Source organism: Tachysurus fulvidraco, chromosome 14 (assembly GCF_022655615.1).
Source record: "Tachysurus fulvidraco isolate hzauxx_2018 chromosome 14, HZAU_PFXX_2.0, whole genome shotgun sequence".
NCBI lineage: Eukaryota > Metazoa > Chordata > Actinopteri > Siluriformes > Bagridae > Tachysurus > Tachysurus fulvidraco.
In genome coordinates, this window is record NC_062531.1 from 22,494,713 (window position 1) to 22,508,288 (window position 13,576).

At 40.5% G+C, this 13,576-nt stretch overlaps 1 protein-coding gene across 1 annotated transcript; it reads left to right on the forward strand.

Annotated features, from left to right (window-relative positions):
- The first annotated feature begins 69 nt into the window (after nucleotides 1-69).
- tbx16 (T-box transcription factor 16) lies at nucleotides 70-3,974 on the forward strand. Its single transcript, XM_047800038.1, has 8 exons — nucleotides 70-1,010; nucleotides 1,131-1,233; nucleotides 1,756-1,920; nucleotides 2,196-2,342; nucleotides 2,435-2,505; nucleotides 2,604-2,704; nucleotides 2,814-3,024; nucleotides 3,123-3,974. The coding sequence occupies exons 1-8, from the start codon at nucleotides 799-801 to the stop codon at nucleotides 3,556-3,558; spliced, it is 1,446 nt and encodes a 481-aa protein (XP_047655994.1). The 5' UTR covers nucleotides 70-798; the 3' UTR covers nucleotides 3,559-3,974.
- The last annotated feature ends 9,602 nt before the right edge of the window (nucleotides 3,975-13,576 follow it).

Genomic DNA, 13,576 nt, shown 5'->3' on the forward strand with positions numbered 1-13,576 from the left:
CCAAGGAAATGTAAAAGAGCAAAATATTTTAAAGCTAATAGTGTATTTCTCAATCGTTTCTTTCCTGCTCTAAGCAATCTCAAAGTCTTCACTGCTGATACAATGACCTTGTATCCGTTGCACCGGTGAAAATGAATGGATAAGTCTGTGTGAATTAACAAACATGTCCCAAGTGTACACACTATTCTGTTTGTGTGAATGTGTAAATATGCCATTTAGACCGTGGCTCCTCTATGCCCTCACTCACTTTAACTAGCAGCATTAGCGAGATTTCATTGTTGACTTGTGCTCTAGGAAGCCCTGTGCATATTTGCTTAAAAGTCTTTTAGCAGTTCATAAAGACGGCCTGGTCCTCTTCCTGTCGGGACTCTATCAAGGCTCTGCTAAGTCTCTTTGATTTTACCCATCCTCCAATCACATCGTGACATTGACTCATCCCTGGGCCACTTCAAAGGCTGTGAACAGGGGCCCAAGCTCCGCCCACTAGCAGTGTCCCCTTAAATCTGCCCGATGTCCTCTTTGCTCCTCAGAAAGGTGAACGCCCTCTCCCTCTCTATATCTCTGGACTTTAAGTGTTTGCGGATCCAACCGAAGCTTCTGGAAATCATATGGACAGTTTGGTGCTGTGACTGAAAACGCTTCTGCAAATCACCGACTATTCCATTTCGGTTCGTCTCGTTGCAGACGGACAATCTTAAGCAATGCAAGCTATTAGAGGTAAGTTTTGTTTATTCACTGTTCATCGTGTTAAGTGTTCTTGTTATAGGAGTTAAAAATCCTACTATGAGCCTTCACTGAATGTTAAGAGGGCTCAATCTCATGCTTGCTTTTTTCCTTGTTGCCTTTCACTCAGACCTCAAACACAACTTCAGTATTCCACCTCCTTCTGCAATGGCTGGAGCAACAGATTCCTTTCACAAAGGGAACATCAGGATAACTCTGGAGGACCCTGAGCTCTGGAAATCCTTCCATGAGATTGGTACAGAGATGATCATCACTAAGCCTGGCAGGTAAAACACTTGGAACTAAAACAAGTCCATCCATTAGGTGCTTTTGAAGCTATGGATATTTCCTGTGTAGAATGGTGAATAAACGATGACCAGAATGTTATGTTTGTGTGTCTATCGCAGGAGAATGTTCCCGCATTGTAAGATAAATATTTCAGGACTTGTGCCCTATGCAAAGTACATCCTCCTGGTAGACATCGTGCCTGAAGATAGCTTCAGATACAAGGTAAGAATTGACTTTTGACCTGTCGATTACTCAAGCTTAAACCTCTATGGGCATGCATCCGTATCCTTATCAAGGATCTTACTTGGTTTTATATATGTCTAGTATTTAACCAATTTATAAGATGCAGATTTGGAAAGATGGATTGATGAATTACCCAGAATTAAATGGCCACAAAAATGTCTCTTTTTTGTTCCACTGGGCATCAGTATGCTAAAAAAAAAAAAATGGGTAGACAGTAAATTAGTGATTGGGGCAGTTGGTGCTTGTCTGTGTGTCCAGAGTCTTCTCACCACTGATTACACAACTCACACTCCACTTCAAAGGGTCCAAACTCTTCCTGTTTTTACAGGAGCAACTGGGGGTCCCCCTCCCCAAACTTACACTCCCCCTCTAGCCTTACCTTTAGCCCTTCTGTCACTGGGAATGCTGTGAATCCTCTTGTCCTTGACAGTTAACTTTGCCCTCAACTGAATGTGACCATGATCGTTATGACAAAACTAACATCTGTATTCTCGTGTCTAGTGGAATAAAGATAAATGGGAAGTAGCCGGAAAGGCTGAGCCACAGCCACCATACAGGACCTACCTGCACCCAGACTCACCAGCTCCAGGAAGCCATTGGATGAAGCAGTCAGTCTCCTTTCTCAAGCTCAAACTCACCAACAATGCCCTTGACCAGCACGGACATGTGAGTATCTTCTTCTTAACTAAGATCCGGGGATCTTTGGTTAAAGTCTTGAGAAATGAACTCGATGTAGTCAATGAATTTTTGAGTGGCATTTATAACTTTTGATTAAAGCAGACGTTCCAAATGCATAAGAAGGGCAGTTAATTATGCTGATTTGTTGTTACATCTGCTTTTTTACATGGTTATTGAATCAAAAGTGATGTTCATGGCAAATAATGGATTACATATTACGAAGGTTAGCCAGTGCATGATGCCTTTTTACTTCTGTGGTACAGATCATCTTGCATTCCATGCATCGTTATCATCCTCGCTTCCATATCGTGCAAGCTGATGACCTGTACAGTGTACGGTGGAGTGTGTTCAAGACTTTCGCCTTCCCCGAGACCTCCTTCACGGCCGTCACAGCATACCAGAACACTAAGGTTTGTCTCTCATTACACACAGTACTACATCAGGCATGGGTGCAGACAACTCTTTTGTATGTGGCTCATGGTTTTTTTGCTTCCTTTTACAGATTACTAAGCTGAAAATTGACAACAACCCCTTTGCCAAGGGATTCAGAGATGAGGGCATGAACTCAAAAAGGTGAGCAACTGCGACAACAGATCTGCACCGATTATCGATTCCTGTTTTTTGTGAGGAAAAAAGACAACAAATGTTTTGCTTCCTCTTGTCCTACACAGACGAACAAACAGAGGTCCGTCTGATACCGAGCGCCTGGCTAAAAGGCTGAACTCTATGGTCAGGGACTCAGATCAAGATGGATCAAGATCAAGCCCACCAGGTATGGGTTTGAAGCTGTCAACCCCTAAAGATAATTTAGCATTGTTCATTATTAGCTCATTATCATTTACAGCGCTCTGGATACTAATGGGAAGTTTAAAACCTTTCAGATCTGTGCCGCTCTTCCTATGAGGGTCTGGCAGAAGCACGGGCTGGATGCAAGGATGGAGTTAAGGATGAGCCAAATTCTCCATGGGAAGGAGCATCTGATAGGGAAAACAGTCACAGCCTGGAAAGAGACTCCCCTCTGGGCTCTAATGCTCGAGACGTATACAGCTCTGAACAGCTTGTGCCAGGACACAACACATACCAACCTTACAGGTACCTATTGATCATTCATTTATTAAGGCACTGTTGCAAATGTATTTATTTTTAAGTGTACCAAGAAGGCTTAAATGTTTTTATGGATCTTTTCTCAGATTTCCTGATTACAACAAGTCCCCATCACCAACCTCCTCCAGCATGAGCAGCAGCGCTGGACGCTCCAGCTTTGAATCTCGAGTGCCTGACATCACCACTGTGCCCGAGCAGGACGGCAAAGTCACTGATCTGGTTGTCCCACAGTGTCCTCCCCCTGCTACAGCAGGTGTGCAGGACTATGCTGGGGTGCTGAACGTAGCCATGGCACAGGCAAAGCCAGGCATGCTGGGACCTCATGCACTCTATGCACCTTACAGTGCTGACCAGCCCCTGACCCAGTGGAGCGGGACAAGCTCAGCACAGTACTCATCCCATCCACATCATCATCACCACTTAGCAGCAGACTATGGGACACAAGCTGTCCATCATGGCTACCACCATGCCAACATGGCTGACTGGAGCCAGTACCCGCTCTTCTCATACTCCTGCTGGTGAACAGAGAAACAGAACAAAGTGTGTGGACTCGAGGCTTGCTCAGCCCCTTTGGAGGCAAAGCGGAAATCAGAAAAGCGCACAAGAATTATGAAGAGAGACTGAGATCAGTTAAGCTTGAAGAAAATAGGGTCAAGGTGTAAAGCATTTCGGCAAACTAGCTTCTTGTTGATTTTCTTGAAGATCTTACTGTTCATTTCATTCGGTTTACTTCGAGACAAAACCAGTGCTGACTGCATGATGGTCAAATGACCTAAAAGAGATGTATGTTTAACTACTAACTGTTATGTTAGCTAGTGTTTTTTAGCTAGTTTAGCGTCCTGTGTCAGAAGAATTAGCTGCTTGCTTGATGCCCCAAAAAAAACGATTCTGGACTTTCTTTTGAAATGGCTGAAACATGGGTGTGTTTATTTATTTAGTGAATGGTTTCACTGCTGCTTAATATTATTTTTGTAAAAAAAAAAAAAAAAAAAAAAAAATTAAAAAAAGGAGTTTGTTGAAATTTGTACTACAGAAACTGTGTGGAAAAAAAGTAAATATTATGTAAAAAGTTAAACGTTGTGATTTCTTGTCTGTATCTAGGTGTCATTAATGTAAATCTAAAGACGTAGTTGCTCGTCCTATGTTAATGGGGGGATGTGGAGCAGACAGGCGAGTCAGCAGGTAGAGCTGACGAGAGTAATTAGAAGGTCTGTGTTATATCCTTAACTACTTACTCTGATCTAAGAGCTGATGGATTAGAACATCAGGAACCAGGTTTCATTTATGCTTTATTAGAAAGATCCAGTCTTGCTAGGTGTTTGGAATAGTTTATTTATATTTTCAGAGTATGCACAAAGAAATGAATTAAAGATAGAATAATTTAATTAAGGATTTATTTATATAGACACAATTTTAAATGCTAAAAAAAATAAAGCACAATATGGTCATTGTAAAAGAATTCTCCACAATGGGAAACACCTGTGGTAATATAAAGTCAGACACAACGAGACAACAAGAAAACCTAATAAGACAACAACTAAAAGATGAGTGTATACACACACACACACACACACACACACACACACACACACACACACACACACACACACACACACACACATACATATATATATATATATATATTCCGCAAATATAATTTTTTTTATATATGTTTTCCTGTGGTGTTGATTTGCTCATTCTTGTTTGTTTTTCTCATTTTCCCATTCTTTTGTTGACACTAATGAGACACCCACCCAACTCCACAACTCTTTCTGTGCACACATTCATACTAAAAGCTTTTCTGTGACATTGAAAGACTCCTAAGCAGCGTGAAAATGGGGGATGGCTGGCTCGTTTCACATCTCAAAAGAGCAGACACCGATGGCTCCACCGTCCGTGATCTCAGGTGCTAATCACTGCCGTAAAGGGTGTGTGTGTGTGTGTGTGTGTGTGTGTGTGTGTGTGTGTGTGTGTGTGTGTGTGTGTGTGTGTGTGAAACAGACGACCTTACATGTTAAGATTGGCCCGTTCACTGTCCATTAATTAAGACCATATAAGAGCAATCATTATGAGACTGGCCACATTACTGAGAGTTTAATTTCCATACTTCTAGTGTATTCCATACCACTCCATGGTACCACTTCTTTTTTTACATTATATCTTCCAATTTCTATTTGAATTAATTTCTAAAATTTAGATAAAAAATAATTTCAGTTTAGTTAAATTAAAATTTCATAACTCACTCTCACTCACTCATTTTCTACCGCTTTATCCGAACTTCTCGGGTCACGGGGAGCCTGTGCCTATCACAGGCGTCATCGGGCATCGAGGCAGGATACACCCTGGACGGAGTGCCAACCCGTCGCAGGGCACACACACACTCTCATTCACACACTACAGACAATTTTCCAGAGATGCCAAATCAACCTACCATGCATGTCTTTGGACCGGGGGAGGAAACCGGAGTACCCGGAGGAAACCCCCGAGGCACAGGGAGAACATGCAAACTCCACACACGCAAGGCGTAGGCGGGAATCGAACCCCGACCCTGGCGGTGTGAGACGAACGTGCTAACCACTAAGTTTATGATTGGTGCTGATTCGACTGCAGGTACAATTAGGGATGGAAGAACTACCGGAAACTCGAGTAATCTTCAACCAGAGCGTATGGTCAATCTAATCTAATCTATCTAATATTAATCTTGAATTTTGTATTCTATTAATCTTTATACTTTTCTTATAATAACCCTTTTATGTTTAGGTTCTGTAAAGCTGCTCTGAGACAATGTCAATTGTAAAAAGCGCTATACAAATAAACTTGAATTGAATTGAATGGTCAATGTAACAGGCTTGTTGATTGACACAAGGCTTCATTTATTTTGTCTTGTTGCAATAAATACTGCTGAAATGTCCTGTAATACCTACTGTTAAACACTTTCACTTGTCAGCTTTCCGTACCGTAAAAATGAATAGCTTTATGGCCCTTCAAAGGCTATCAAAATTGCTGATGGCCCTGGGGAGCATTTGAGTTTGGAAGCCTGTGAGCAACAATCATGTGAGCAGCCATGTTGATAAGATATATGATATTTTTGGGTTAAGACAATTTCCCACAAATTTAGAGCACGCTTTTTGTTTCTCCTAGCTAAAAGTTGGATGTAGTGAAGTTATATTAGATTCAGTCAAACTCCGAATTAATTTAATTTGGGACACAAACGTCTAAATCGGTCGTCCATATGTATCTTTGTAAACTTTATAACATGTTTTATAACAAAAATGGAGTTCATATTGTATCTAACAACTGACAAGAAAAGACAATGAAAAATATTTGTAGAGTTTGAAGTGAATATTAATATTAAGTGAATATTAAGTGTTGACATCTTATTTCCACAGCCAGGCTAAACAATAAAGAACAACACAAATTCGGACTCCGTTTCCTACATGGACACCGTTACTGTGCTTTTCCTATGTAATTAGATGTCAGATCTGTCACATCACTTTCGTATTTTACGTAATGGCAGTAGAAATGCAGACCGAGACTTCCCCAAACTCTTTCAATTAATAAGAAGGTTCCAGAACTTCAATGGATGTGGATGTAAATGCAACTTGTTAAATAGTATAGTAATGCTGTTAATGTACATGTAGTACACACCACTCAATTTTTATTTCCATTTACTGTAAAGTCTTTCGTTGGCTTGTGTTCAATATTATACATATTACCTGCATTAAGAGCAGTGATGTATTGTATGTTAATAATAATAATAATAATAATAATAATAATAATAAATAATAATAATAATAATAATAAGGGAAGTCGTGGCCTAATGGTTAGAGAGTCTGACTCCTAACCCTAAGGTTGTGGGTTCGAGTCGAGTCCATGACTGAGTTGCCCTTGAGCAAGGCACCGAACCCAACTGCTCCCCGGGAACCGCAGCGTAAATGGCTGCTCACTGCTCCGGGTGTGTGTTCATGGTGTGTGTGTGTGTGTTCACTGCTGTGTGTGTGGACTTTGGATGGGTTAAACACAGCGAACAAATTCTGAGTATGGGTCACCATACTTAGCCGTATGTCACGACACTTTAATAGGTTGTAAACATGAGGAAATGTAATTTAGCATAAACCCATTGTACATACATATTGTCTATACTGTTTACTTCAGTTGCACATTTCACAATTGCACATTTGTACATACAAATTGTATATGTTGTGTACTTCAATTGCACATTTTTCTCACACTTGCAAATTTGTACATATATTTGTACTCTATTTGTTTATGCATATTTCAACTGCACATTTCACACCTGTAAATGTGTACATGCAAATTTCGTCTATACTGTATATGTCATTCTGTTACACTGTGGAGCTTCGGTCACTAAAACTAATTCCTAGCATGTGTAAACATGCCTGGCATTAAAGCTCTTTCTGATTCTGACTGGATAAAATTCAAAAGAAGATTATTTAAAAGGAATTTTCCTCCCTTTAACACTGTACAATAAGTTGGTATTTTTAGCATATACAGTCTCAGGAGTCTATTATAAAGTCTAATTTCGGTCAGATTTGTCTGTCTATTATTAACAGCATGCAGTACAAGAACGAAAGTAATTTAATCTAGTAAATTAGACCTAATCATGTAGAAACCTGACTGTCACATCCATATGTGGTCTTTCCCCAATTCCCAAAGAATGAAGCTGTTGGAAAATTTTACTGCTACTGCATAAAATTGGGGCAGAAAAAAATTAAGGCTCTGGGTTGTTGATCGGAGGATCGGGGTTCAAGGGTTCTAAACCCTCCCTGCTCCAGGGGCGCTGTATCATATCACACTCTGACCCCAACCTCTTCAGTTGGGGTATGTAAAGCAAAGAATTCCACTGTGCTGTAATGTATATGTGTATGATAATAAAGGCTTCTATGCCCTGTTCTATGCCCCCTGTTCTATAAAGTGAATGCATTTCACTTGAACTAAGCCCAAATTTGTCTAGCATTACAAGTAGAACTCAAGTGGCCTGTCAAGAACTTTGGAACCCGCGAGCTTCCAAGGTCTATCATCCATCATCTATAGTAGACCAGTAAATAAATGATTGGTTAAAGCTTAGATCAATGGTACAGATCAGTGAATGAGATAAAACTGAATGAGAGTGTGTGTGTGTGCCCTGTGATGGGTTGGCACTCCGTCCCAGGGTGTATCCTGCCTCGATGCCCGATGACGCCTGAGATAGGCACAGGCTCCCCGTGACCCGAGAAGTTCGGATAAGCGGTAGAAAATGAATGAAAAAGGGAGTGTTATATAATCTTAGGAATGTATTCTTGAATGCTGTGCAGTTCATACAAGGTTCATAAAATATTTTTCAAAAATTGCATCATTCTTGCCCTCGTTGTTTCACAGTCCTTGCTGATGACGAGCGTCCCCACATCATGATGCCACCCCAACCATCTGTTTAGGTTTCTGCCAAACACAGCAATCTATGCCAAGACCAGAAAGTTGAATTTCTCTTTCTCTCTCTTTGAATTTCTTTGAACTCACTAGTGTAACCCCCTAATGTTAAGAGGTCAGTGAGGACATATAAGCCAACAGTGTGTCCTGGAGATATCGTGTCACTAGAGAAATATAGTGGTGTGAAAAACAGGGAGATAACAAGCAAGATCAACAAGCATGTGTGAACTTGGATGCAGGGGTGAGTTCAACAAGAGGGCAAAGAGGATCATGGGAACATGTAGTTTAATGCTGTGCTGAATGTTTAAGTTAATAGAACATTTAAGTCGGTTACAGTGAATGACTCGGTATTAACGTCCTCCAAACCAAATCTGTTATTATGTCCTGAGGTAATAGATTACAGCTTACCTCATGGGTGTTGGCGTTGTGGCTGGCGATGAGGAAACCTCTTTCTAAATGGTGTTGCTATAACTCGCCTTGAGCGAGAGACCATGATCGGTCTGAGCGTCTGTGGGTGAGTAAAACAGAAGTCAAATTGTTGTGTAAATAGTTCCGTTCGATTCAATTCCGTTCTAGTTGTATAGCACTTTTAACAATGGACATTGACTCAAAACAGCTTTACAGAACATTTACAGAAGATTGATATTATACAAAAGTTTAAGATTAATATTAGACTTCTATTTAAATGTGTTTGTATTTATCCCTAATAAACAAGCCTGAGGTGAATGAGGTGATGAAAAACTCCCTCAGATGGAAGAGGAAGAAACCTTGAGAGGAACCAGACACAAAAGGGAACCTCATCCTCATTTGGGTGACACTTGAAGGTGTGATTATAAACTGTTATAAACACCACAGAGTGTTACTATGAATAATGTCCTTTTTACAGTCAGATACAGTCCGACAACTGTGTATTGATGAGGAGGTCGTTGTTCTCAAAGACGTGCAGTTGTCATCTTCTCACACACACACACACACTCACACTCACACACACACTCACACACACACACACACACTCACACTCACACACACACTCACACACACACTCACACTCACACACACACTCACACACACACACTCACACACACTCACACACACACTCACACACACACACACACTCACACACACACACACACTCACACACACACACACACACTCACACACACACACACACACACACACACACACACACACACACACACACACACACACACACACACACACACACACACACACACACACTCACTCACTCACTCACACACTCACTCACACACACACTCACACACATACTCACACACATACTCACTCACACACATACTCACTCACACACATACTCACTCACACACACACACACACACACACACACACACACACACACACACACACACACACACACACACACACTCACACACACTCACACACACACACACTCACACACACACTCACACACACTCACACACCATCAAATAAAAGTAAAAAGTAATGTTAGGAGAGTTGCTGAACACTTCCTCAGAAGGTTCAAGATCATCAGGAAAGACTGCAGTGGGTCATAGGAAACTAAACACCACTCCACTTTTAAATTCACGCTCTGGATCAAGAGGTACTACAGATGACCTTGCAGTGATGGGCATCACAAACTAGTCCAATACAGGATCCATAGATGCACTGCTCCATCAGTTAAACTTGTTTTCATAGCAGTAAAGTGTTAAAAATGTGTCAGTATTTATTTGTGCTTGCTTTTTAATATGCTGCTTAATTCATGGCAGGTTTGAAAAGCTATATTAATGTTGACATCTTATTTCAACAGCCAGGCTCAAAAATAAGAACACCACACATTCAGACTCCGTTTCCTTCACGGACACCGTTACTGTGCTTTCCCCGTGTAATTAAATGTCAGATCTGTCACATCTCTTTTGTTATGTTACACAATGGCACTGAAAACGCAGACCAAGAACAGCACACTGGTTGTTCTGGATAGTTCCTGATTAATATGAAGGTTCCAGATCCTCAGTGGAAATTGAAATGCAACTTGTTAAACAATACACACCACTCCATTTTCAGTTACTGGACAGTGAGGACCAGGAAGTAGGAGCTCGATACAATAACCACCACTTCATCAACAAAATGGAAGTATGAAGAAAGGTCTCTTTGAAGCACATTTGTCAAGTGAAACCCAGACACATGTTTTTACGACCATCTCCTCCTTTTTTGGCTAATTGTATCTAAGCAGAAGGGGATTGAGAAGGCAGGCTACACTACAGATACACAAGTCATATGTCATGAAGACAGCAGGGGGCTTTTCAAGTGCAGAGTGACCTCGCCAGGGTTCTCTTAACTCTCCTGTCACACTCTGGCTCGAATGACCTGCCTCTTGCTCCATGAAGAGCACACACACACACACACACACACACACACACACACACACACACACACACACACACACACACACACACACACACACACACACACACACACACACACACACACACACACATATGAAACATGTGGCTCTTAAGAAATTTGTGTTCTAATGAAAGCGAGCAAGTTTTTAACTGGTGAAATCACTCCCCAGGCACCAGTATTGCAGTAATGTTTGGATGTAAAATAAAGTGCTAAGACCTCTCTTGGGTTGAGTTACACACACGCACAAGTGGGATAATGGAGCTAAAGAGGTTTTTACTCAATACGATACTTCTACAGAGATCTATAACAATAAGGTTCTCAGTGGACCATAAATTCAGACACCAGTCCGGTCGCCGTCAGTCTCTCTCTTGTTTTGGTGACATGGTTTTTTTATTAGAATTTTTTTTCCCCTGAAATTATTATATTGTATTCAAGTGTGTAACAACAACAGTAATAAACAATAAAAACATTATTTTTATTCTTCTTTTTGTTGTTGTTGTTGTTCTTCAGTATCCACTGAAACTCTATTGCTTTTTTCCTGAAAACGTAAACCTGTGGATTTTCTAGCTAATATACAAATTACTCACTAACAGTGTAAATCGTTATAAATATGAAAAACTTCTGTTCTTTTAGTAACATACATCTTCGACGCCACATGTAATACACTCATCCGTCCAGTCCAGAAGGTTTTGCATTTATCATGGGTTACAGTAGGTTTCTGTTTTTTTCCCCCTGATTATTTTCTTATTGTAGGAGTAAATTATTAAAGTAAATCTCTAAAATGTAATCGTTAATACTTTTACGTTCGGGTTATTTAAACGTTTAGTAGAAAATAATACATAAAATTTCTACATTCGAGATAGTTTCCCTTCCTATGTTAGACCTTTTTACAATGCAGTTTAAATAATGCTTAAATCCTGTATTAGAAGTAACTGCAGTCGATTTGCTGGGAGTCGGTTAAATCATTTATAACCGTCCAGGATCTCCGGGAACTCTGTCACAGAGAATTGGCTTCTCTACGAACTAATTTACTCTTATTAAGTTTGACTCACCTGAAGACGGATCACCTGTCAGAAATCCGCTCTAAGCTCCGGGTTCCTCCTGTATTTGATTACACATGAGATCCAGTTCCAGGCTTGATAGATTATCCTCTGTATGGGTGACTTCGATACAAGACACGGTCCACTGAACAATCACTTGAATAAGAAGAAGCCTGGAAGCCTTTATTTTGTCACATATACATTACAGCACAATGAAATTCCTTCTTCACATATCGCAAATTTGGAGTTTGTGGTCAGATTGTAGAGTCAGTCATAATACAGCACTACTGGAGGAGAGAGGGTTAAGGGCATTGCTCAAGGGCCCAACAGTGGCAGCTTCGAAGTGCTGGGGCTTGAACCCTAATCGTCCAAGCAACAACCCAGAGCCTTAACCTCTTTAGCCACCACTGCCCTAAATAAGACCAAGTACTAACCAAGCCCAACCCTGCTTAACTCCCGAGATCAGGTCGTTCTTGAAGCGGTATGGCAGCATAGGGTCATTCAGGGTTAAGGGCCTTATTCAGGGGCCCTACAATGGTAGTTTAGCTAACATGAACCCCATCATTCCGATCAGTAAACCACCACGTCCCCTATCACTAGTCAATTAGCACAGCTACACACATACAGTATGTACTAAACACATAATACACACGATTATTTGTCCCACTGGTATCATTTCTAACATCATTAATCTTAATGAATTCGACTGGTGTGATAACATTTTTAAGCTGTTTATAAGATGCTGACACAGCAGGGATGTGAGGAAGCACCTGCAAAATTGTAATATTCTTGTTTTCTGTAAATGCACATCATTACATGTATGTTTATACCATATAAGTTAAACCGTAGTAAACATATACAATACCATAAAAAGCAGAATCATAAAATAAACGAATCGTGTGCAAAGCTTAAATCCACTCAACATTGTTACAATGGCATTTCTATTCATACTTTCAGATCATTTCTCTTTTTTTCCAAAAATAATCCCTGCTTTCATTGTACAGGCAGTGTTAAGTTTAACTGGTCAAACAGGAAGCATTTTATCACCACGATAGCTTTGTCCGTTTTAATCCGAGCCATGCAAAGAATCCCTTAACCCTCAATTGCTATATATATATATCCCATCTTTGGGAGTTGGGGTCAGAGCACAGGGTCAGTCATGATACAGCACCCTAGAGCAGTTAAGGGCCAGTACTGGTGTCAGTACTGGGGCTCAAACCCTGGTCCTTCAATCTTAACCATTTAATCCACCATAAGAAAGGGCTATTGGAATATTGAGGACAATGGACCAGTAATACTCAAATAATGCTCCGATGTCAATACAAGCAAATATTTTTAAATATCTGGCCTAAGTAAATAAAGAAATAAACCCCGAGGACAGTATTTATTGATATGAACGATAAAGCGCTAAATGACGATGAAATCGTTCCTTCATTATATCAAGAGCGAAAGTCAAAAACGAGGTAGGGGTCTTACCTTTTTACTCACCTTACACATTTTATCCCATAACGTCCTGAAGGAAAGAGGAGCGGCGATGACGACAAGGACGTCTTAGAGCCAGAGGTACTTTTGTGAAGAAACACTCACAGTAATCCCTTAATGTAAGGGGGGAAAGTTTGAAATGAATTTCTAAACACTACAGAGTTGGACTAGTGGGGAAACTGTGTGTAACA

Excerpts from the sequence above, each read along its gene's own strand:
- tbx16 (XM_047800038.1), top strand. The coding sequence starts at position 799 with ATGTTAAGAGGGCTCAATCTCATGCTTGCTTTTTTCCTTGTTGCCTTT. Across the intron at positions 1,234-1,755 it reads AAGATAGCTTCAGATACAAG|TGGAATAAAGATAAATGGGA; the intron begins GTAAGAATTGAC and ends TCTCGTGTCTAG. Across the intron at positions 2,506-2,603 it reads GAGGGCATGAACTCAAAAAG|ACGAACAAACAGAGGTCCGT; the intron begins GTGAGCAACTGC and ends TGTCCTACACAG.